Source organism: Mycetomoellerius zeteki, unplaced genomic scaffold (genome assembly GCF_001594055.1).
Source record: "Mycetomoellerius zeteki isolate Tzet28-1 unplaced genomic scaffold, Tzet1.0 scaffold206, whole genome shotgun sequence".
NCBI classification, from domain to species: domain Eukaryota; kingdom Metazoa; phylum Arthropoda; class Insecta; order Hymenoptera; family Formicidae; genus Mycetomoellerius; species Mycetomoellerius zeteki.
Window position 1 is genome coordinate 1,089,711 of NW_017257021.1, and position 27,580 is coordinate 1,117,290.

At 33.8% G+C, this 27,580-nt stretch overlaps 1 protein-coding gene across 1 annotated transcript in view; it reads right to left on the reverse strand.

Annotated features, from left to right (window-relative positions):
- Nucleotides 1-27,580, reverse strand: part of LOC108722528 (receptor-type guanylate cyclase Gyc76C) — a 91,082-nt gene that overhangs the window by 28,593 nt on the left and 34,909 nt on the right. Inside the window, exons 3-4 of the mRNA XM_018447691.1 lie at nucleotides 27,087-27,534; nucleotides 18,747-18,944 (exon numbers count right to left, since the gene is read on the reverse strand). Of these exons, the coding sequence (XP_018303193.1) occupies nucleotides 18,747-18,944; nucleotides 27,087-27,491 (603 nt within the window). The 5' untranslated portion in view covers nucleotides 27,492-27,534. The remainder of the gene's footprint in view (nucleotides 1-18,746; nucleotides 18,945-27,086; nucleotides 27,535-27,580) is intronic.

The window sequence follows — 27,580 nt, forward strand, 5'->3', positions numbered from 1 at the left end:
GTCGTGTAACGCCGCGACGATATCCTTGGATATGTACGAATACACGAACAAGACGACCGCGCACAAACCGAACAAACACAGTGCGACGACTTGTGTCTCGATGTACTATGTAGGTTTACCTAATACTCAGCTTCGCGAATAATGCATTCCTCTGGTGCATTTTTAATCGCTTAACGCACTTGTATAATGCACATCTTGCTTGTGCGTCTCACGGCGACATTAAATATAATCTTAGAAATTTGAGTTTAATAAATTATTTGTTTTATACATCGTTCATTTTTGTCTCTGGCTCAAAAGCTATAAAATTTTATTATGTAATTATATCCTGTCTTTAAAAAGAAACGAAAACTCGACTTTTAAAACACGAATTTTGATAACCGGCAAAATTATTATCAGTATAATTTTCATACGCGTAAATTACGTAAGCAGTTGAATGATTAGAGAAAAAGTATATCTACAATAATTACAATACAGATGCTGCCGGAAACAGAGCTGGAATAATTTCGGAGTCATAAAATCTCTTTATGTCAGTTATGTCCGGCAGCGAGTCTCTATCGCTCGTTCACATTATTTTCTTGATTTCTTCTTTACTCGATTTCTTTTTTTAATTTCGCAGAATTCATCATTGCGAAATAATAATCGTATCTAATTCTAATCTAATATGTAGACGTATTGTTTAATTGCAATCTGTTTGATTTTAGACAATTATTAAATTTTGACAATGGAATAGATTTAATATCAGAAACTTGAGAAAATATTTGTAAATTTATAGAAATTATTGAGTTTTTATTTTATCATTGAGAATGTGCGCAAAGATTGTGCGTGCACGTGTATGTGTATATTTCGTAAAATAAGTAAGGTGCAAATTGATACGAAAGTGAATATAAATAATAACCTGACGTGTATAACATGACGTTTAGAGGATTAGAAAAAATGGATCACACATTACTCTTTCAAGATTGGCTCAATTTTCACTCTTCAGAGTGAGATTACACTTCAAAAAATTTAGAGAATACTATGAACAATCAAGGAGAAAATTAATAAAAATGGAATAACAACAGGAGATACTAGAATACTAATAATAAGATAAGAGAAAAGAGGAATTAAAAAGACAAGAAAGACAGCTTGTAGGATCTAAATGCAAATTTACACATGGAGAAGTGATTCTGTGATCGTTCGCGTTTTTTCAGCTTAGAACTATATCAGTGATATATGCATCTGAAGAAACCAAGTGCCACTTAAAATCAACGTTGGCACAATATCTGTTCCAGCATCACGCTCCGGCGATCGTTAAATCTTCTTAACCGTTCGTCTCATTTAATAACCTCCGAACACCGAACGAAGATTGTTCGTCAGTCTCTCCACTGCAGTACCGGTTCGTTAACTTCTCGATCTTATCTCACAGGACTACCACGGCATTATTATTCTTTAGCTAAAAAGCCAAATTTCGTATATCTCCTAATAGTACAGCGGCATTGGCAACTTATCATGAATATCCCTAATTTACCCGGTCATTAACCAATTTTCATCGCTGTGAAGCGGAAGTATAATTGACTTGTGTTTGATAATAGTTTCGATTCCGTCTATACAAAGATGTACAAGTAAAGTTTATAAAGAATTCCATATTCACTTGTAATTTACTAATATTTACCTAATAGAATATTTTAGTGTTCTAGTATATAACATCATATTTCATCTTATAAATTCATTCGTATTCTATAGGAAAGAAAATCAAAGACGAAGAAATTTCTTTCCTTACGAGTTAAGATGTCACTTCTTCGCTATACACACATTTAGTTTTACGTATTCGAATAAAACTATATGACGATACTGAAACGTGTCGTCGACTGTACGTCGACCAATTTAATCAATTTTTCTGAATGATGCGACCGATCGAGTACGTTCAACAACCCTAAATTGTATTGAAACGAGTATTATCTTAGCAGCTGATATACAGGAGGCGAACGAACGAAGCGTGAGAGTACCGGTTTCGCGAGAATCAATAGGATTCGTTGGTCGTATTATCACTGTTTAAATATATTACGACGTTAAGGGAGACACGAAGAAACCGTGAGCGAGACAGCTGCGTTCGAATGCTGACTTGCTTACGCGCGAACCGTTGATACACCAAGAAAGCAAAACGTTGATAAAATATGCTGTCCACTTAATTGGATCGAGCGTTTCGCGATAATTTTGCAATACGTACGGAAAATCGCAGGAGTGAAAATCACCGCGTCGACAATCGCCCGAACAGTCTTGCCAGATGGAAAACCGGTCGCGATTGCACGAGCCTGGAGACGAGCGCGCGATAATTGCCTCCTATCTTCTTTTTAAGTCATCTCTCGTCTCCATTTTGTATTCCGAGAGATCATTGCTCTTGAGTATCTCGATAATGAGACATCTGCGAAGAGTATATCTAAATATATATACATATATATATATATATATATAGGCGCAACAGCTATTCCTGTTCATTTCCTGTTAACGTTCAATTCTACATCAAGATGTCCTAGAAACTATATTCAATATTCAATAGTTTTCGTTAGGAATTGATCTTTTGACAAGACAGACTTTGTCATAGTTTGTGATTTTTCATGATTTTTTAAATTCTCAATTTTATGTATTTATAGGAATTAAAGAATATTGAGAACTTTAATCTTGAATTTCTATCATGTAGGAAAGAAAATAATAAAATCGCATTAAAATTTAATGAGATATATTTTACATATTTGTATGAATAGCGTGAGAACTTAAATATTATACTAAAAAGTTTTAATGGATCTTTCATTTTTCAATGTTGAATAATTGCGAAACTATTGATATTTTAAACAAAATAAAGTTGTACATTTTCAAAAATCTAAATAACTGCAATATTTTTTAAAATATTTTATATGTATTTCTTAATTTATCTTATTTATTTCATCTAAAATAACTCTTGCCATTATAATTTCACGATATGATAACGATTCCAAAACGATTTAGTAAACTTAATAATTAATTGCGCACTGTAGGATATTTTTAAGTACATCGGTCAACTTTAACGAAAACTCGACCTTTTGGGGGGGAAAAAAAATATATATGCGTGATATAGTTTTATTACAAAGAATGTTAATGTACACAACTTAAAATATAAGCCGACATTTCAGAAGTTAAAATTTTGTCACGCGATTCGGAACGAGTTATATCGAAGTAAACAAAAGGAGTCGTAATATGAATTCACAGAGCAATGGTAGTTGGTGTGCCGAAGGAATTCATTCATTACAAGCGGAAAACTGGCCGTGCTTTCGCGCGCATAGATGTGCTATTTTTAGAACGGTGGAATGGAAGAATGAGCGAGTGAGCTGGAGCGAGCTGGAATAAGCGAGCGAGCGCAGCGCGTGAGAATACTGGTTTCTCGCGCGCGGTCGAGAGTCCGACCCGCGTTTGCTTCATCATCATCATCGCCGTCACGCGCGTATATTTATATTGCATGGAAAAAAAAATGAGCGGGTGTGTGTAACGTAATATTGCACAAACAGGATCAATTAATATTTATGCGTACCAACGAGCGAGTGAGCGAGACCGCGCCGTATCAAGAATAATAAAAAATCAGACAGGGCAAACAAACGGTTACGAGGGAACCTGTTAGATAAATGCGTCATCGGTCTATTTCGTTCTGGTCTGGTATTAGACAGTGCTCCGCTCCGACGGGCTCCGAGCATCCACGGCACGCACCAGGATACGCGTTCCTATTCCGAATCCTTGCCGCGTACTCGTCTATTTTTACACTCGTCCGATGTATTTATAGCCGATATCAACCTCGTGTCTTGCGCGATGTTTTCTTGGAAAGTTATTATCTTTTTCTAGGGAAGTCATGATGTGCAATTGCCTCGAGGTAAAGAGCAAAAATTATGTACCTAAGTTGCAATTCATTGGAAGAGGATAGAGCGTACTTGGAAACGTTGCTGTAATAACGCCAAGGTGATCTCTATACAATTAATTCATTGTCGATCATAGGAAGCGTGTCGATGTTTATTAATGCAATACAGTTATAACAGGGAAGAAAAATTGTTTGCGGTATCCGAGATCGAGTCGATTGTGCGCTATATGCTCTTTCATGTTTCAGAAATTTGAGATAGAGATAGCCAATCGGTTCTTTTATTACCCGACTTTCATTATCGATCTGCGTATTGTCCGACTATGCGCAGTACAATCGAGTTTCTAATAACAACTTCTTCGCGAAAAATCATCATTCGCGAGAAGTCATCATTCAAATGACTTGGCGAACAATGATGACTGGTGAGGTGATATATATCCGATCGCGATGACATTTAATTGCAGATAGATGTAAAATATTGTAGTTTGCAATAACATTCGATATTAATGGGAATATGTCGATTCAAAATTGTTTATAAATAGTTATATTACTGCTTCTTTATGAAATATCCATTTTTATCTTTGATTTAATTATATTTGTTTTAATTAATTTTTGTAAATAAGAAATAAATTTCCTAAAAATAAGAATAATTATATTATGTATTTGTTCACGATAACTCGCAAATTTCACGATATTTTTCTCAATTTATTCGAAAATTATTAGTCTTAATATTTTGAAATAATTCTTATTTCGCCGAAACGTTTATAATTGTAGCCTCTGATATCTGCAATTTTCGGGATAGTAGCAATAACTCTATGTCTCTTATTTCTAATCTATTTAATATTTGTATACATTATTAGTCCTTAATGTGCAGATTCGTTATATTAAAACAAGCACCATTGATGTGACAAAATACATTTCTAATTTATGACGAGGTAAGCGATGAAAAACTAGTTGTAACCTTATAAAAGTGCACATAGCATCAGCACTGACGTTAGTTGCTTTTGAGCGAGGCTTAACTTGATTTAATGTAGGTACCGCCCTAAATGATGACAACGCACCCGGTTTCAAGTTAAAATACACTCAATTAATCCTTAATTGGCTGGCACCAATTATAGATCTCGAACGCGTTTTCATTTGGTCAACAAGAATGTATGTTTCTGCCGACGATACCCCTTTTTTATGATATCTCGGTGATTGTTGTGTCGTGCAGATAAACGAATTTCTTAACAAATATTTTTTTAATTATCAAGATGTAATGTATGCGTCTACATTTCTCATTTATTCAATATAAAGAATAATGACTTCTTAACAATTAAAACATAATTTTAAAAAGACATCTAGAGAAGTTAGGCGCGGAAATTGATAGTTGTGTGCGTATGTGTGTGCGTGCGTGCGTGTGTGTGTGCGTGAGAGAGAGAGAGAGAGAGAGAGAGAGAGAGAGAGATAGGAAGATTTTTAAAATAATCAGCGCGTGATTATTTTATGTATACATATTAAATTGAATTTCAAATTATTAATGTATTTTTGCACATCAATTTCTGCGCTCGACTCCTAGATGCCCTTTTTTATTATTCTCATTTATCTATTTAAGATTGTATTTATTTAAAATTAATTGTGTCTATAATTAATGCAAGATACTCTTCGTAATACGAGAAATATTCTGTTACTTGAAAATAATCGTATTGAAAATCGTGCAGATATAAGAACGTGGAAAATCACCATAAACAAAAATGAAAAATGCCATTTGTGATATGTCGTCGTAACGGCTGATTCATCAACACACCTTTTCGCGATCAACAATTTTATTGTGGCGAAACTATAATGAATAGCTGGGTAGAGCACGAATGTGCCGACATGTCTGTCGAAGAATCAATGCAAGGTTAAACTGGATTCTCTGTCGTCATCGTTACTTCCGCATTGACAATAATGAGATCAGTCCAGCTGTCACATTTCTCGCCAAGAATTATATTGAGTAAAATATCCAATATATATAGTAAAATAGTAATATGTAGTAAAATATGCAATATATATAGTAAAATATACGAATCAAACATCCTTGTAAAATTGTTTACGAGCAGTTACAACGATTTGCGCGTAGCTTGATTTTGCGGGATGATCTTGATTAGTTGATTGCGTCTCATCTCGAGTGTTTCATAAAATCTTTAGAGTAACTCGAGACGCCTTTCGGAGTTACAGCACAAAGCGCGTGTGATTTTAACGAGACAGTTCGCTCGCAATTGCTTTAATTTGTTGTCGACTAAGCTCGTCCCAACGTAGCATTAAGTCCAATAATGCTCTAAATATAATTTTTAGCGCCACTAACAACTCGATAACTTGTATTATTAATAGACGACAATGCAGCTAATTTATCAACGCGGTCACATCAAATAAAATTATCGCGTGTTTCGGTTATAAAATATGTCTCTGCTAATAAAAAAAACCGCCCAAACGAGAAAATGTCAATCCCATTATGAGTAATATACCATATGATAAATAACGTCTAGTTTCGATTTATTGAAATGACAATACGGCTTCTATTGCAATAATGAACAAAAATAATTATAATTAATATTATATTTCATTTGATCCTTCGCAAATCGATACATGAGAATATCATCATGATTACAGATAAATATTTCCGTAATGATTTTTTATTATGAATAAATCATGCGAACAATAACGATATGTGTAGCATAAATATATATATTTTTCTAAAACTATGACTTCGTGATACATCATACGAAGCTGTTCAAACTGTCAAATATTATTTTAATTATTGTATTAACATTCTGATGATTTTTTTTCCACAATATTAATTCAGATGATATTTGTGTTTTAAAACTATAATTTTTGATATATAGTATTACATTCCATATTGCACCTTCATGTATTGGAATTGATATGCTTTTTGTGAATTAACTTATAATATGACACACAGTCAAAGTGGATAATAAAAAAATTCTAACGACACTGTTTAACGGTTGCAAAGAGACATGGTGCTACAAATTCTTAGGAGTAACGAAAAAAATGCCCGGCTGCGTCAGATCGGAGCAATGCCGACGCAGCGCGAGCCAGGTAAGCGTCCGCACGAGTGCATCACGCAGCAGACTACGCTATAAATAGACCGCGAAGGTCAGAAGAATCAGCAGTTTTCATGCAAATGCGCTGTCGATACAATATACTTCTTTCGCGCTGAGAATCATCCAATCGCGAACTGTCCTGATTATAAGAATTTATGATTCGTAATGCACGTTTTTGAGCGAGATAATTACTCAAAAATCTCACAGACTTTCGTCATTTACTTTCGTCGTTATCAAGATGTCACTCAATTATTATCGAGTAGATAGTAGAGGACAGTTGAATATTTAGGCGATACAGCATCACGAAACAACAAATATCACTGTATAATCATGTGAAATAAACTCAATTCATAGATAAATGGTCATCTAATTATACGAGGCTGCGATCAATAATTGCATCGCTGCACTAACACGGCGTCATACGTATGTACGTGTACATGCCTATATGCAATCCCATTATTTGTCGAAATGTTCCTATCGGTCCGCGCGATATCTCATATCGCGCCATGCTTAGCGCCGAAACACTGCCTCCAGATATACGCCTTATTACAAGAAGCGAGAGGCTGCCGCATAGGCAAACATTTAGCTCGTGTTCTGTCCACCTATCAGGCACGTAAATACAGAATCAGAATTAAACATTTCGGCGCTCGAGACAAAAAAAAATACATCTCCTCAGCAATAAAAAAATATTTCTTTAAAGTGTGTAAAATATAAAAAATAATATTAATTAATATTTGATATTAATATAATATTAATATTAATTCAAAATAGAAACAGAATCGCATGTACAAGTACAATACGTTATAAACGTATGTGTACATGTATATTACAAATGAAACATGTGTAGTTACTAAAGTTACAATAAAATCAGAATGTATGTGTGTATTATATAATAATACTGTGTACATTTATACACGGAGAGAATTTTTTTTCTTAGAGTTTACTCTGAAAATATGGTAGTCGTAGAACAATATTGTATTTCGAAGAGTTTTATGTAAATCTCTCTCGTTCATTAATAAAACTACAATAAAATATAAAATAAGTTTGATTAATTTTACTAAAGTGCATGTTAAAAATCTTTAAAATATTGTATTGTACCACAATTACCACATTTTCAGGGTAAATTTTAAGAGAAAATTCTTTCCGTATACAGATAATATTAATTTTCGTAAAAGTTCAAAGTAGAAAATGTATTTTTCATTTAAATTAAAAATTAACAAATTAAGGGCTAACGAGTCTGTATATTTATACTAGCATAAATAATTTAATATCTCACATTTATAAAAAACATGTTAATAAACATCCAGCTTGGCTCATTAGCCTTAATTTGTTAGTTTTTAATTTAAGTGAAAAATACATTTTCTACTTTAAACTTTTATGAAAAGCCCTTAATTTGTTAGAATTCATTTTTATTTTTAACAGCTTTATTACATATTCGAATTAAATTTCACTTAAATTAATTCTTTTCGTGTTTTAATAGTCGGAAAATTATTTTATCAAAATTCATATCCTTATACACATATATTTCATTTTTATTTAATACACAACGAGAGCTCAACGACAGATTTACTATAATTACTCTGTGTGTGTGTGTGTGTGTTAGTAGCGAATAAATTAAAGTTATTCAGAAAATTGATATTGTCATTTTTATGCTTTGTCAAATTTTTTATATGAGGCAAGTGCCTTGTTCGCCACAGCCTATTCTGGCCACAAGAACTACGAGCAGACGCTATACATGAGTCATATGACTATCCGAAGTCCAATCACTCAGCATCGATAAAACAAAAAAAAGTCAATTAGCTAAATCACTTATTTTTGGCGAATATGTTCTGCAATGTCACGGAATGTGTTGACGTTAAAATACGATATCTGTCACTAAAATTGAGCAGATTCGACAAAAATTGGATAATCCCTTGAATTGGATAACCCTTCGGGTTATTGAGGCTACGTAATTATTGCTGCCGATATAATGAGCCGCAAAATAAATTGGAGTTCGCGTCCTCCTAATTCAAGATCTATTTACTAAATTGATTGAGTGTCGTGCGTTGAAGGTCGAACGGAAAGAAAATTAGAAAAGCTCTTGGAGGCCTGATTCTCTCGAGTTAGGATACACTAACATTCCTCTTGATCAGTAACAAAAAGGAATTTGCTAATCACACGTTACGGACTTTTACATAAAAATACGTAATGATAGAAATTATCCATTACCGTCCCGCTGTATCATCCACAAGTCAATTCAATGAAGAGGATGTAGTGTATTTAACAAAGTCCGACTGAAAATTCGGTTTTGGATTAAAAAGAAAATATGTGCAATAAACCTCGGGAACAAAGCTGGAATCTCACTAATTGTACCTGTACTGAGCTATAAAATGTATTTTTATCGACAATGCGCGCTTTTGAAATCTTCTGTATATATATGTAACGTTGTATGCCATATGAACGTTAATTGCGTTCTGAATACATCATTTTGAACACAGGCCGTTGTAAATATGATTTGATTACTTCCACGTGGAGCAACATCCTATTCCGAAATTTAGTCATTATTTTTCAGCATTTCTATCGTGAAATGTTCCGACAGCGATCAATTTTAGGTTTGGTTCGTTTGTCATCATTTTCCGTTTCAATGGTTTTTTGTAATCCTTCAGTCATTCGGAGATCTTTATCGGATAACATGTTCTACATTGAAGCACAATAAACATTTTTGAAATTAATTGTAATACGAGAATTTCTTTTACAAAAATAATTTATTTTTTGCCATTTTTTGTGCCATCCAAATTTGAATCGATACCTAAAGAATAATTCTGTAATTTTTATGTCACGAAAACAATTATAATTGTTGTTTTATAATACACGTTAATATTTTTAGCTTATTTCACTTCCTGGCACGCCCATGCTAATGAAATAGATGATTGCCATATTGGAAGTATAAATAAATGTTGGGATCGCGCGCGGCGCGCGTTATGAAAAATGTATTTCCAGAAACAATTGAGTTTGTTATATTACATTACGTAATCTTATAATAAGATTTGGAATTATTTTACACATTTCTTACATAAAATTTTTCCATTAGTAACATTTATCATTTCTTGACAAGTTCTTAATAAGAGTAGAACAGATCTGATAATTTGTGTCGATCCGTCGCTTCAACATTGATGTCCCTTGTTCGCTAAAACGATGAGTAACCAAATTAAAAGAATAACATTTAAGGATAGTTCTTTTGTAAGTTCTATTGTAAGACTGTAGCGCATATATTAAAAATAAATAAATGCGTTAATATGGCTCGTATTTGCAATGCAATATGTATAGATAACGCCGACAACGAGCAAATATGTATAACATGAGTCATATGTCAGGCAAACAAAAAGGCAATTAAAAACGATGATCAAAGAACATAGAAGCAACTTAGGGCTTTTCACTACCTATCTTTAGATTGATGACGTCAGAAGTAAGAATACACAATGAAAATTCTTGCAAAATATATTAAAACAGAAATATTTTTCAATAAAATAATTGTAATCGATAGAATAGACTTGGAAAATATATCAAAAACTATTTTTTTTGTTTTGGAGAGGAATTAAATTATATTTATTTCTATACTGTAAATATAAAAAAAACTTCCAAAAAAACTCTCGAAAATGACAGTAATAAAGCTTAATGAGAGTTTTATTTTTTCATTTAAAGTAATACTTTTCATTCTTTGAGAGATAGCCGTAATTGTCAATTATTCTTTTATAAAATTTTGATAATTTATAGACTTATATATCTACAGATGTATATTATATATGTACACACACACTTATATATATATATATATACATACACATATACGTATTATTTTTATTTAATACTTAGCGAGCGCTCAACGGTGGGTAAGATAATTATCGCGTGTGCATTAATAATAAATAAACTAAAATTATAGAAATTTATACATATATTGTCATATTTGCATCCTTTTACATTTTTTTACATGAGGCAAGTGCTTCGTTCGTTCATCGTAATCTCCGCTTTGCTTAAATCGCTTAACGCGAATACGGGATAACCTATAGTCCTATACAATTGAATCACATGCTTGAAAGCTTTAACAGGCCGTGACATATATTATGAATTCTTTTTGGAAAACGGAATACATTCACGTTTCGACTTTACGCGCACGCGAATCAAATCTTCACATAAAGATGGTTTATCGTGTATATAATTTATATTTTATGTATCGTGTATAAAACTGATATGACTAATTCTTTCCAAAGTAGCATTGCATGATACAAAATTCATTTAATTAAGCTATCTTATTTCTCTTTTCAGAATATGTTATATATAGTATATATGTATATTATATATAATATATATATATATATAGAGAGAGAGAGGCATAGCGTGTATTTCGCGCTTATTAGTGAGTTATTTATGTGATTATTTAACATGTAATATTAAATCAAATTTTGATATTTGCAATAGTCAGATGACCGCAAATTGATATTTTTCGCAATTTCCTCTTAAAAAATATTAAATTTAATACATACCTATATTATTGACAGCAAAAAAATATTCAATAATGCGCGTTAAATACATCTTTTATTTTATTGACGTTCTTCAATTTGCATCAATATTATATGTTTAACAAATTTCTTTTATTGATGTTTTTCATACTAAATAAATACACATTTTATTGAAAATTTAATACTAACAGAAAATTATTTAAATATTACAAATTAACCAAGTACGCCTATTACGATCAACAAAAGCATGATCATATGAGGTTTTGTGCGTCATCCCTTATGCAATAAAATCAGTAAAAAGATTACAATGGAAACATTCCGAAATCGTTTTTTTTTATACTTCTTTCTCGTATGACATACGCTTCGGGGTCGTTTTCGCGCACAAAGCATGGAGTACAAAACATTTGGTAATACATCACTGTACGTTTTGTAGAACAGTGTACGATTTCACAGAAAATGTCATGAAAAATTCTGCTGAGTGGTTTTACAGTAAAAGAAACACGATATAGGAATTGTTTTCCGCAAATGAGGTGATTTTTTTTTTTTTGCGTAAAGGACAGTGCTCTGAAATTTAAATTTTATTTAATAAGTGAGAGTCTTATGTACACTTTTTTTCTTTCTTTCTTTTAAATTTTATATTATGAGTACATAATTAGCACTAAATTATAGTGTTAGTATTTTGTTTGTATCATCTTTATTTTAATGTACATTCCAATTTTATTAAAAGTCAGCAAAAAAATTATTTTTTGCTAAACGGCTAGAATAATAAAATCGGAATTAGAGCAATAAATTAGCACAAAAAGAGCACTAAATCCTCCGTCTAATGTGATTATGTTCATGTTGGCATTCTAGCTTAATAGACATGTCAAAGTCAAATGTTTAGACAATCAAACTGAAATAATAATAATCTTCTAGCATCTTAATTTATTTTTTAGATAAAATTTATTTAAACTATACATAGATATATTATTCCATCATTTGACTTTGATCGTAACAAGCTTTTCTCGATACTTCGTTGATTTATTCATATAAACAGTCCTGTTTTTATGACATATTATGTCATAGATTTTAATATTATTACAAATTATTTACAAAAATCATTTGCAAGAATCGTTCCAAAAGATAAGAAAAGATTTGAAGGAATCCTGCATATTATACACTATTATACACGATTTATACGATTTGTTTCATTTTTTAATTTTGTAAATATATATTCTCTAAATTTTTTGGAATGGAATCTCACTCTAAAGAATAAAAATTAATCTTCAATTTTGAAAAAAACTTTCAATCTTTAAGAGTGAGAGATTCACTCTAAAAAGTTTAAAGAATATTCAGAAACTTTGAATTTTATATTGATCGCTTCACTTCCCATCCTAAAAAATTTCTAATTTTTTTTATCTTTTAAATTTAAAATTTAAAGTAACAATTTTGATTGTTAGTAATAATCAAGAAACTAAATAATCAGAAATTATATTTTTCATTCCTCGGAAATATAAGACTTTGGACGGTTGTGGGGCGACAAAAGAGAAAAAAATAATCGGCCGGAAGCAGAGAGACATATGTGGCACATCCGCGCGGACGACGGAATCCGTCAGCAAGGAAAAAGCACGTCGCTCGAGGAAATCTATGCAAAAGGAATACTCGCTCGAGGAATACTATGAAAAAACGGTCTCTCCGTCGGAAGAATCAATACAAATTTACGGTGCGATTTCTGCATTAGGCGACAGTGAAATTAGGTGAAAGTAAGCAGAATAGTAGCTTACGCACTCTTTATGCTTATGAGCTCTCTTGTCCCTCACGTGTCAAAAGAAGGGTCATCAACATTCCCGTTCGACCGATGCTAATCTTCTCTATTTCCGTTATTGTATCGAAAGAATCGATGTTGTCGAATGTAAGGTATGCACGCGTATGTGCGCGTGTCTGTTCATGATAAACTCAACGTTTATATCCTACGTGAACTTTTATAATGTTTTTATTGCATTAATATATATCTGGAAAGTAGAACAGAAAATCAGACCACGGCGCTCGATTTTTTTTTATTCTGTTTCCCCGTCGCGAACGTTCGCGTGCTGGTTTCTTTCTCTCACCATTACGAATTAACATAAATTAGTCTGGAGGTCTCTCGATGTTCAAGTACCACTTTCCCATGCGTTCGTCCAGAGCGTGTTTGCAAGCGGGTGTCCTTTAAGTCGCGATCGGGGTCTCTTCTCGCGTGTCGTAGTCCGATCGACTCAACCGGTGGCTTCGAGTTAATCGTGAAAAGGATTTATATCGACGAGCCGTCTCGTTGAAGACGACGATCGGGGTCTCATGAAACTTTCCATAACGATATATACCTATAACCGCACGATTTTCGTCATGGGGGACCTCTGGCATCGCGGTGACTTTCACGAAAACATAAACACGGGAGATGTTGTTTGGCATAATTTGTCAGATTGTCTGATTTCCATATTATACCAATTCCGAATAAATTCCTAACGTGACCAAGAAATAGCGCACGTATTATGGAAACTATTCAGGATAGATTCTAATTGAAATTGTGTAGTCATTTTGTAAATTCGAATTAAGCTAATAATCAAAATAATTCCGATTAGAATGCATTTTGAAGTTCCATTATGGTGATTGCGTTGCCGCAATTCCACATTGAAATCGTGGTATGATCGGCATTATTGGAATGTTAAGTAGCTGGATTCATGACTGCGATGAGCACGGTTGCGCATTGCTGAAGAGCCGAGGCTAATTTCCCGTGCTAATTCCCCCTCAATGTGCTTGAGTTTCTTGATTTTCCGGCTTCACGCGTAAATTCTTTTAGAATTTCTTTTTAGAATAAATCAGAGACTGAGGCTGACGCTGCCACGAATACGCAAAGAAACTTTACAATGATAATTATTTCGTCAGTACAGATTTATCGCGATAATTACATCATAATGATTGCATTTACGTAATGATATATGGAAGTCATAAAGAATATGTTATAAAAATTCAAATTGTTTAAATACACTTCGCAATTGAATTGTTGCAAGAATGTTTCATAGGATGTTTAATAAAACGCAAAAAATGCTCTTATCAATTTTATAGGCAATTTTAAGTAAATAACAGTTGCAAAAGATTATTAGATACGAAATCAATATCTCATTAAAAATATCTATTTTGATAGAAAAATTTAACAGGGTTTGAACATAATCATATAAGTACGTTGCGAGTCAAATCGTCCTTAAAATTAAGCTGTCATTTTGCGCAACTTCATGCATAGAAGTTTCCGGCAGTCTATAAATTAAGCTTAGTCATATCAATTAAAGTTATATAAGTTTTCCACGAAGAGCCAGTGGCGAAGAAATCTAATTCGTTAGGAAATTTTTAAAATTTACAGAATGCTATTTTTAATATACCAAAAGTTGTTGTTATATTAAATGTTATCTAATATATAATAAAAATAATAATTTTAATGCACAAAAATTTTTTGCTGATTGGCAAAACAGCATAATTTCAATCTTGTATATAAACATAACTCACAAAGGAAGAGATTCAATTTAAGTGTTCCCCTTGGATTTTAATGAGCTTTTAATATGTGTTGTAATGTAGATAAAAATATAAGGAATATTTTTTTATACGTACTTTATCTCTCGTACTTTTAAGGGGTAAATACTCCTTAGAAAAAATTAGCTTCTTTTTCGAAGCAAATGTTGTGGAAACTGAGAGATTAAAACAAGTATTTGAAATAAAACCCGAATTTCAATTCAATTTCAGATGGTTCCAAAAGTAATTCATAAAAATAATTAAAAAATTGTTTAAATGAAAAAATTTTTATTTCTTGTAAATAAAGTTTTTTATTTAAACATTTTCAGAAATTATTGTATAAAATATGTTTAAAAAAATTTTTTTATTCAAACAATTTGTTTTAATTGTTATTATAAAATACTTTTTTTAAGCATTTTCAACTTTTATTTCACGTGTCGTTTATTTTCATCTACAAAACAACATATTAAAAATTCATCAAAATCAGAGAGGGACACTTGAGTCCCTTCCCTTGTCACTTACTTTATCATCAAGGTTGCCATAAAAAATGAATTTTGACATTTCCTAGCTTTTCAAAGTTTTCGAGATAGTGGAGCATTTTCCATGACCAATGTCAAATATGCAATCTTAAATTTTAACAATATTAAAATGGACATTTTTATTAATTTTAATAAAATCAATGATCGGACATTTTTGCTAATTTCCAGCTATCATCAGCAATACATTTCCAAGAAATTAAGTTTAGAAACTCATATTCAAACTCATATTCAGGGAATGAATTCCCTGAATACGTGATGACTCTTCTATAATTATTATGTTTGAGGAGTGCGACTGTTTACTAATTCTCAAAATAATAGCGAATTCTAGATCATCATAAAAAATAATAATAATTATTTACTAAAATTTAAATTAGTCAAAATGTACGATTAAATATTGCGTTACATATGTGTGTACGTAAATATACTTCAGATTTTATATTATAATTACAGCACACTGATTGCTGCGCAGTTATTTACTCTCACTTGCCCTTACATATCTTTCTCCCCTACCAACTTAAGGTGGGGTGAAAGTTGCTCGCGTGGAAAGTCGCACGCCCCTTGGCAGGGGGAGGAGGTGGGGTGAAAGTTGCTTCGCGTTGGAAGTCGCGCGCCCCTTGACAGAAAGAAGAAAGACGCTTCGCGTGGAAAATTATTTATTCCTTGAATTTATTCACCTTATACTTTTCTCCCCGTTTAAAGTTATCTCTTTATGTAAAGCAGGGAAATAATCACTTTGACTATTGATAACTTTTTAACGAATAACGAGTGACGGCTAAAACCTGTTGAAGATTGCTCATGTCCTTATAATTCTTAAAGAAAAACTTTGCTTTTAACGAATGCGATAGAGAACGTCAACACGGTTAAAGTTAGATGTTTCGAGAATAATATATATATTCTTTTATTAAATCAATTTTTTTCTTTTCAATTTCTTTTTAATTTAATTTATTGTGTATTTAAAGAATTATATACATTCTTTAATCGAATTGAATTTAATCGAAGAGTAAACTGACAAGTTGCAATAGAACAGTATACCTATAACATATAACTGAAGTTTACAATTGAATTGATTAATGACAGAGGCAACAATAAAAATATACACAATAGATACTACGAAGAACATTTGGTGAGACTAATAATGATTTTTTGTCGATACGGATTTATACGGAATCATAGTATCGCGAAAGGAAGGCAAGGAAGAGGAAAAGCGGAGGAAAGAGAGTAAAACTTGGTGACAATATAGAAGAAAGCAGCTTTGAATTTGAAAGAATGATGTAAAGGGAAAGATAGAGATAGATTCGTGGTAACGAATGCTTGGAGTATCACAGGAATGGAAGTCGAAATTAAAGCACAGGAGACGATGGAGGTATCTAAGAGTGTCAGAATACAGAAGACGAAAAATGAGGCAACATAAAATGAAATGTCGGATATATTTAGCCAACCGGAACTCCGAAAAAGAGGAGATTTGTGATCTGGAGACACGGTAGTGTCTCGGCGCTAACCCAAGCGCAGCGACACTGCCGTGCCTCCTTTACGCGAACCGACGAGTTGTGGCAGACTGAGACATCGTATTTACGGATATTATATAAGAAACGGAGACATGAATTTTGAACATGCTGAATATGATTAAACAATTGCTAAGTTAATCCTGGAATGTAGACTGTGCCAGCATAATCAAATAAGGAAATTACGAGTAGTTGGGATACCAGAAGTTTCTGTGTGAAGTTGAAAAAGATATACCATATATAGGAGGCAAAGGCGAAAAAAGAATTTCTCTATGATCAATTTAAATTTCCATGACTTTTCCAGATTTTAATTTCTAAGTTTGTGGCAACCCTATTTTATTTATACATTAGTTTTTTTTTAAAAGAAATATTTAAAATATGAGAAAAACACAATATAATCTTTGTTCTAATCAGAAGTCTAATTGGTTTCGACTTTCAATAAAATGTGTTAGCGTAATATGTCATGCGGATGTGTGTACCGCTATGATTATATTACATCTATCCGATAGTTGCGCATATATTTAGTGCTTAATTTCTTCCCATACGAAAAAAACATGTTTTAGTTTTATAGATGTAATACTGATCGTGCAAACATTTTCTACACTGCACAAATCTGCAGAAATATATGATATACTAATATAGATCCATATTCCATCGCAAATTAGAGACTATCAGAACTGAATTTAGCGAGCATGGCCGTTCTCTCCCCCTCCCCTCCCTATCACCCTTCTTTACTGGCAATATCAAATCGCACTATGTGAATCGACCATATTGCGTGCTCCGCCGCGACGTAGCATGCATATCGTACCAGTGCTCACGCACAAGCTTAAGAACACACGATCCGTAATTATATTGTCACGCCGCGGGTGTTCAATTTGTCAAGCGCACCTCCGCCGCCTCCAACCACCTTCGTTAGATCTCTCTCTCTCTCTCTCTCTCTCTCTCTCTCTCTCTCTCTCTCTCTCGCGTCCCGTGCACCGGCAGTCTCTTTCAACTTCAGCTTGCCAGTGCCCTACAACCCTGCCGTTCTCACGCCGATGGAAACTGTTTTCAACCGGCTCCTTTGTTCAAGCCTGCACGAAACCGCTGCGATAACGATACGATTGTGCCATGAGACAATCTATTTATCCAACCCGTCCCCTTCCCTCCTTTACTTCTTCCATTGTTTTTATCGACAAGGTCTTTAAGTTAAACATAAAATATAATTGGAATAATTAAGCAATAAATAATTAAAAGTTCCTATAATAATGAAACGAAGGAATAAAAAATTCCTACGATGGATTTTAAACTAATAATTATTATACTAATAATGAAACTTTCTTTTTTAGCATAATTAGTTTTAATGTGTAAAAGACAAAAAAGTCAACTCACGTTTTCAGCTTTATGTTTAAAAAATTAAAAACTTAAAATAGCGTACACTGTAAAAAAATTTGTTACAATTATATAACCGGCAAATGTAAAATTCACACGAATAGAAATGTAAATATTTTTGTAACAATATAATTTACAATAAAAGTGTATAAATTTTCATTGTAAATTATGTGACTTTTATACTTGTTCATGCAGTTACATATTTTGTTTAGGGCGTACGTCTTAAAATGATAATAATATACTGATGCAGCATTACTAATATCGCATGATTACATCGCATTATTAATAATCGTATCTATAATAGCATGCGTATTAACGAACACATACGTGACAGAATTTGAGCAGAAGATTTTAAAACTAGTAAAAGCTTACAATTTACTTACGTAACTCATCATGGGTATATTGCGAGACTCGGAGACTGTGGCCTCGACGAAGCAAGTGCCTTCTGGTCCAAAAAAGGCCACGACCCCGTCGCAGATCATGTCGAGCATTGCTCTGGTAGCTTCAACAGTTTCTCCCCTCGTGTCGCTCCATCGCATCACTAGGTTTACATTTGGCAAAATGTTTGGATCGTTGTTAATCTAAAACACATTCATGACAGTCATTCAATCAGTTCACATAAAAACGCGCTGTCGAAGGCGGGAGAATTTCTGATCCCGATAAAAGATATAGTATACCAGATGTTATATAATTTATTATGTTAAATGCTCAATCGTGAAAATGTGAAAGAAAGAAAAGATTTACATCTTAATTAATTTGGAGAATTATCTGATGTGAGAATATTTATAGAGTTGTTGTAAACACGGTTTTTACGCATGCCTTCGTACACTAAAAAAAGAAGTGTTTAATTTTAAGATATTAAAATGTTTTATTCTTATCTCTATTTTTTTAACACTTAAAGATGTTTCAGTTTCGAACTTCTTCAAGAGACAAAACACTAAATGTTTGGATTTAAAACATTATGCGTTTTAGTGTTTTGTCTATTGAAGAAGTTTGAAACTGAAACATCTTTAAGTGTTTAAACAATGGGAACAAGAATAAAATACATTTCTTTTTACAGTGTATATCATGGTTGATGGTGCAATATTATATAGAATAACGTTCAATAATAAAATATTTGCAGGTAGATTATAAAATTTATATCAATTTTACGGCGCTTAATAAAGCTTTTGAAACGTATAGTAATCCTATATTACTATATCAATATAATAATTTCGTGCTTTACAATTAATTACGCGATAAAAATTTACCGCAGTAAAATTCTATATAAACCAAGTTAATCGATACAATAAATATACGCGAGAATCGCTCATGATGCGTTCGCCGTAATGACCGAACATGTCAATGCATGTCTGACCCATTACCGTTTTATTTCCTGTGTTTATTCGGTGTACAGCTCACTCGGTATATTTGGCTTGCGTCCACATCATGCGCTGTCGTTATGCAAATCTGAATTCCAAACGAACAATAGTTTTCTGAGTAGAGTCACTTCGCCGGCACGCCAATTTACATGCCTGGCAATGCGAATTGAAATTATAACCGTCGGCGGCGGCACGACCGTTGAAAAGTTCGCACGTGCAATAAATCGTTTTGCGGACCGCCAATGCTGTTGTATTGTGCAAACGTTTAAAGTAAAATATCGGCCTATTCCCATATAGTCAGCAAAATAAATATTTGTATTCGAAGTGTGCCGCATGGACGCGGTCAGACCGCGATACACATGACGGCGTATGAAAGTTATCGATTAATGTTAACGGAACTCAGTCTCTCGGCGGATTCAAGTTGCGCGATTTCGTGAAGAAAGTATTCGACTCATTCACGATGTAGAGATATCTTCCTAGTTGCATGAATGACTTCTCGGACAGTTTTCAGACACAATCTGAACATGTGCTGTAATATATTTTAACTGTTTTCTTCGCTTTTAAATTTATAACAATCTAAAATCTCTTAAAAAATATGAAACATAATTCATTAATGATTAAGTGAAAAGTTATCAACTTGATAATTGTACTTCCTTATAAATATACTACTTAATATATTATATTTGTCTACTGGCCAAGTTGTTCCACAATATAAACGATGGCACGTGATAATTTATGAGCTGGACCTTCGCACCTAATAATTATGAACACCATGGATAAAGATTAGACATTTTGTAGAGCGTATTATAAAATTACACGCTATTATGCATTCGTGGTTTTCCCTGTACAATTTATTACCGCTATATCCAAAGCGGGAAGGTTGCCGGTAGGAAGACTTGTGATATCTCATAATTATCTCGTACAATAAATTTAGACGTTCTGAAGCACACTTTGTGGAAATTTTTTAATAGAGAGAAAGAGAATGAATGATAGTATTAAACGTAGAAGAACGTAGGCAGAATTTGACGACTTCATCATAATTATTTGAAAATTAAGCGTTTGTGAAGGAATTATTGATATAGAATAACAAGAAAAATTAGAATATGTCAGATAAAGTGACATAGGTTTTATTAAAACTAATAAAGAAGTAAATTGACGTAAGATGTAGGGGAGAGTTGCTGAATACTGTTATTTTTGTTACTTAACTTATTTTTTCTATCGCAAATGTATTCTCTTCGCGAGAGATGAACGTCCGAATTATTATGAGCTTGAAAAATGTGAAGAATAACAATCAGTAATGACTTGTGATTAATTCTAATAGCATGCATATCACGATATAAATTTGGTTATTCGAATAGCGACGAAATATAATAGCGTGAAATCAATAATACAAGGCATTCAACGGGAGAGACGATTATCTCCTAAACGTATCGATAGAATGCCGTTTGGTTGTTATATCAGCATTTCCTGTTGATTAAAAGATTACGTGTATTCTTGTAAAGCAATTTAATTACGAATGCAAGTTGCATCTAACGGGAGAAAAAATCTTTCCCCAAATGCGTCGATATTTTAGATGCATTTCACTTAGCGTTCGTAACGCTTGTTGACATAATTCTATCCTTGTTTATGCAAATGCACTCCTGTTGCCATATGATGCACAACGCAGCATAGTTTGCTCGATATTAGATGTACGTGCTCACAAATCCAGTACTTGGATCAAGAATGTGAGGGTGCGCCTGTTCCCCACGGGACAGGCAGCTTCCCCCTAAGCATGAACGAGATATTTCAATGCGATACAAAAAACATTATCGCCCTAGGCACATGTTGATTTCAATAGTTTCAGGTATCAAAGTGATTTCATTTCGAAGGGATTTGATTTCAAAGAGATGAAAATCCTCTTCTCGCACCCCTGCTTCGCATTCTATTTCGCAGCCGTCGTTTTTAAATTCATATATAATAGCCGGGCGTTTATTCTCTCTCAAAACAAAAAAAAAGAGAGAAAGAGAGACAGAATACATTTCTTTATGATAGAAATGCTTGATATGTGTAAAAAGCAAAAAAAGGACATCATGAAAAATTATTATCCCTTTTGTTGAATATCTCGCATTCTTTATTTCGTAACCGCCTCTTGCATCTAATGTTCAATATTATTTTTCAACACAAGTATGAATAGTTATTTCCGATATATGTTTGTCTATTGAACAAGAATCCGTTGGCCAAAATTGGCTATACGTCATAATTTTGAGAAAAATAGTGTCAAATAGATTAAATTTTGTCGAATAATGTATAATCAAATATATACATATGCAAGATAAATTTTAAGAGCTCTCTCTCTCTCTCTCTGTGCCGTTTTATTTTATAGGAGAGGAATATGTCACTCTTTTTTACGCATGGTCTCTTACGCTCTTTCCAGTTGCAGTTGAAAATTCATTTTACATGATAAAACATTGGTACAGTTATTAAGATTCCTCCCGTATTTAATTGCATGTCTATACCATATTTGCATTTCTTCACGAATGTTGTATACAGAGTTGGTGCTAAATGTAATTTTTCATATTTTTCGTGCTTGTAATATATTCCAGGAATTTATCTCCTACAGAGAACATTTACGGTGGAAATATTTTACGTGTGTAATCAAAGAAAAAAAGAGGGAAAAAACCATTTCCTCTTGCTACCTTCGAAATTAAAATTATATCGCGATGAGTCAATATCATATCCGAGTTTGTTTCAGTCAAAGGTAAACATCGTTTTTTAAACTCGTAATAGCCGATCGTTTATCACCCGTAGAGAGAATATATTTAGAAAACCGCCTTCGGCGTGTGAAATTAAAGAAAAAGAGGTATCATAAAAATCCGTTTCAACGTTTGTTGCATATTCCGCGCTTTTTATTTCGCAGTCGCTTCTAAAATTAATTAAATTTGTATCGCGACATGTCAATATCATATTCGTGTTTATTCACGAGTGTTATTCATAAGTTTTGTTATTCATAGGTTGTTTGCTATTCATAGGTTGTTTGCGAACATTTTTAACAGGAGACGGTAAAATAATTGGTACGACTTAATTAAAATAAAAAATAGAAATTTGTAGAAAATGAGGAATTGATCATAAACAGTTATTTAAGATAATAAAAATGCTAAATATAACTATTTTATTTAAAAAAATATATATTTTAAATAATGTTACTTTTTAAATATGACCGATTTTCGGTTTTTCAAGCTCGAGTGCAATTTGAGTGTTTACCTCTCGTGAAGAGAATACATTTACGATAGAAAGGCAAGAGAAAAAAGTCCCATTTTCTCTTGCTACCTTCGAAATGAAAATTATATTATTATTGTCAATATCATATCTGAATTTGTTCACGAGTGTCATAGGTAAACATCGGTTTTAATAATTTTTAAGCTGATAATAGCCAAGCAATTATCTCTCGCAGAGAGAATTTATAGAAACGCTCGATATATTGTGCGATAAAAGAAAAAAAAAAGAGGTATTATGAAAAATCATTTCACCTTTCGTTGGATGCCTCATATTCTTTATTTTGCAAATGATGACTGCTACCACTTGCATCTAATGAAATTTGTATAAATAGCCGAACGTATTTATTTCTCGTGAAAAGAATATAATTTACAATAGAAATGTGCGCGCTCGATGAGTGTGCGATTAAAGCAAAATGCACGCGATATCTGTAAATCTAAATGTAAAATTTAAATAGTGTAAAAAAGAAAATCAATAATTTTGCATTCGTCGCACAATCCCATAATCCATAAGCTCCTCTGCCAATTACCAGCTGACTGATTCACTAGTAAATCCGGCCTGTTTCAACGCCATATCTCGTGCATTATTAAGCGTAGGGGGGGGGGGGGGGGGACAATAGTAGCGACGTCAGTAGTATACACGCTGGCGCTCCTTATTATTTATTAATAGAGAAGGCGCGCGCAATTCACATATATATCACATGCATGTGCATTGGCTATGCGCGAATGAATAATTATAAATGCGATTTGCGCATTTAAAAAACTGAGCGCGCCCCGCCCATTACGACGCGGGGCAGGCTTCCTCGCGTCGATTATGCGAGATCGCCAATTAACGCTCGTTCTATTTAATAATATATCGAATCGAGTGTATGGAGCTAATTCACGTCGTGGGAGTGCGTACGGCGAGCGCGAATTCCACGATTTTTATTTATCATTTTATATAATCATATGTATCCGCGGGCGAAACCTGAGCGCAAGGTACGTTGTTGCACCTGCATCTACATTGCATTTGCGATCGCGGTGAGCGAACTGAGTATTAAGTAAGACACACACGCTTATGTACGCGCGCGATCTGCGTCTCACGTTTTATTCAGAATGAATTCAAGAGAATGACTTGACGATATAAAGGTACAAATATAAAGGTACAAAAAATTCTAATTTCTTCAAAAGGCGTTTTTGATCGTTGTTTTGTATAAAATATATCGGTTATTAATGAATTTAAAAATCATCCCGATAAAGAAAATGTGTGTGTTATTATGTATATTGAATTATTTAATAAAAAAAAATACATACCGTTCACGACCGATTACTTCCAAGAGTATATTTTTACAATTGTTAGAATAAATTGCTATAGTTGTACACAAATATCTTCGCACACTAAAAAGTTTAAGTAATCTGTCTAATAAAATTGTCTTTAAGTAACAAATTAGTTTTCTAATTTCGCGAAATATTCGTATACCACTTACCCATATTCAGCAAAAAGTCAACTCATTGTAACGTATTACCGTTTAAAAGAAGAACAAATTGACCAAATTTTTTAAGTATCATTGGTACAATAATTTGCATCACTAACTGCTGATAAACGATAATATAGTATGTCAAAATAAGCTCTATGATGCTTGAAAACATGCGATGCGGTTACTTGTTAAACGAGACGCTGTGCCGACGGCTGTCGTATCGCCACCGTATAATATACATAGACAGCGCGTGATCACGAATGCTTGTGAATCAAGCTTTATTCTAGCTGCGAACAGAGGCCGACATTGCGCGATCGCGATGCTTACTCTTGCGTGGCATATCAGAGGATATAAATAAACGGCCGCAAAGCTCCGCTCGTTTCCTGCACCTTTCGACTCACTCAATGCGCGGGCCGTGAAGAATCATTATAGATAGCAAGTGCGCGCGGTGTACTGAACTGCCGAAAGAGAAATTCGGTTGACAACAAATATCATTCCAATTAATCCATTTTTTTAGTCTTGTCTTCTTCTTAAGAAAATTAATGTAAATCAAATGTATATTTAGATAGACTGTCTTAACAAAGCTACTACATTTATAAGATATTGTAATGCATTGATATTAAAAATTAATACATTAAAACGAAAGAAATTAATAAGGAGCAATGAGAATGCAACATGATTAATTGCGTTATTGCGAGTGAAACGGCGTAAATTATACACACAATTGTTTAGCCTTAATTTAGCATCATTATTATTGATCCAATATTGGCTCAAAATGTATCCGTAAGGTTTAATTAATGTATCGGGTCTCAGGTAGGAGAATCATGTAGATTTTCTTTTGAACTTTTCGCGTTTTGATCGCACCGAAAGTTCTTTATCGCACATAAATTGGAATTAGGATACCTCTATTTAAATAATTAACTTTTGTTTGTGAAAATTGCATAACTTAATCTCATCGCGATCAAAGATCTTATCAAGATGAAAGACTTCAAATTCATAATTATTGGCACAATATTAACCCAATCTATCTGCAATAATTAATGTGTAGGGCCTCGTGATAAGGAAGAATCAAATGAATGAATTTCTCGTTATGCTCAAAACGCAATTTGCACAATTATATATAAAAGTTATTTAAATAGGTACCTAATTCCAATATATTATACCTAATTCCAATTTATTACTTTTTGCATCTTAATTACATCGGAACTCTTTGATATAGCATCCAGTAAAATGAGCATTTATATTTTTGCTTTTTCATTTATAAAAAATACACCCTAAGACTCGATCAATACTGCTCGATGCTTTTGATGTTACACCCCTCTGTTACATCGACACGGCAATTAATCCCCGAACGTAATGCTGCGCTGTTCCATTTTCATATACACCCGCGGACATCGCGCATCGTGATAGGATCGACGCTATGACTCACTTCGATGATTCGTTGCACAGGTTCTCCCTCTCTCTTTTTCTCCCACTCTCGATTCTTCATATGTGATCGCAAGTTGCGAGAGTCAGGTAGGGTTTGAGAAAGAAAAAAGAACGGTGAGGACAAGGAAGGGAATTCCGAACGGGAAAGCAGGCTGGCTAGGGGAAAGAGAGAGGAGAATGGGATGAGGGGGAGACAGCGGCGGGTACATGTTACCGAACCCCGCGAGCGATTTCTTCTCACGGTTCGCGAGAGAGCGTAGTGGGCGGACCAGCAAATAACGTTGATATTATATTTTTAAACCCTCCCAACATCGATGCGTCTTTCCCCCCCTCTCCCCCGATCCTGTCCGTTCGATACTCATTCGGCCATCGAACAGGGAATCGGCGGGTCACCCTCGCGACTACGTAATGGTGGTGGTGGTGGTAGTGGTGGTGGTGGTGGTGGTAGTAATGATGGTGGTGGTAAAGGCAGTGGCGGTAGCGGTGGCGGAGGCGATGACGGTGGCGGCGAGCAGGAGCTATGTACCTTTCTCTTTTTACTTCCTCTTTATCCGACGTAGTACGCCCGGGCGAAAACGGTCTCACGATTTCCCGTCGATACGCAGGGGATTGACAGAGGGAAGGAGATCCGCAAAATGAATTATCGAGGATTCTAAAGCAGGAAGGGGGCCAGTGGACAATCCTGCCTGTTTTTTTGTTAAAATGTTTTTCTACCTTTATTGCCTCAAAACTTGTTTATAGGTGTATTTCAGTCACTACTATTAATAGTAGTTTAAGAAATAATTATTAAATAAGAATACAAGAATAAGTTATCTTTTTTTATGTCAGAGATTGAGAAATTTCACTCCAAATTTAACGCAATGCCTCTTGTAAATCTGCTATAGGGTAACTCCGGTATGGGTTTAAGTCCGAACTCATTGGAGGTGGGAGTAACAAGATGTTTTCTTGTAAAAATCCAATAGAGCATGTATGGAACATGATGGAACGTCATTTGAAAAATCGTCAAAGACAGCCGACAATTATAGCAGACTTATAAGAAGCATTATGTCAAATTTGCAAAAAATTATTTAAAGGATCTATGAAAAATACTATTTGAAATAAGTATTTAGCGTAGGATATGTAAAAAATACTATTTCGAATAAGTATTTTGCATTGTAAATATAAAAAAGCACATAGTATTTACTATTTACATCAACATTTACTTCAAATAAAATACTTTTTTTTACCTCGTTGAGGGCTATGGTTATGGCCCCGGAAATAGCGAGACCCTGGCGGTCCTTGAGGCCTCCTTTAATGGCCGGAAGATAACCAATAGTCAAGTTCGCCGGTGGGACATCACTGCTTCCTGACCATAGTTCTCTTCGATGGATATCGGATCGCAAACATTTTGACATTAATGTTCGTTCTGTTGGTTCCGCTTGAGCCAGGACCATATTGCTGCTAGCAAACAGCAGCAGCAGCAAAAAGCCTCGCGAGAATCGGACTCGCTGCTGCTGTTGTTGTTGTTGTTGCTGCTGCTGCTGCTGCCGCTGTTGTTGCTGTTGCAACTGCTGTTGTTGATTGTACCACCGATGTAATTGTCGTCGGAACAATCTATTACAACTCGGTTGGTCGAGCGGGCCGGAGTGCATGGCCGCCACCGTCTCCGGTCAGCGGCGCCTCCTTCCCGCTCACCTGAAAAATCCAAGGAGTACGTTGAGAAAGTGCAAACTTAGAGATT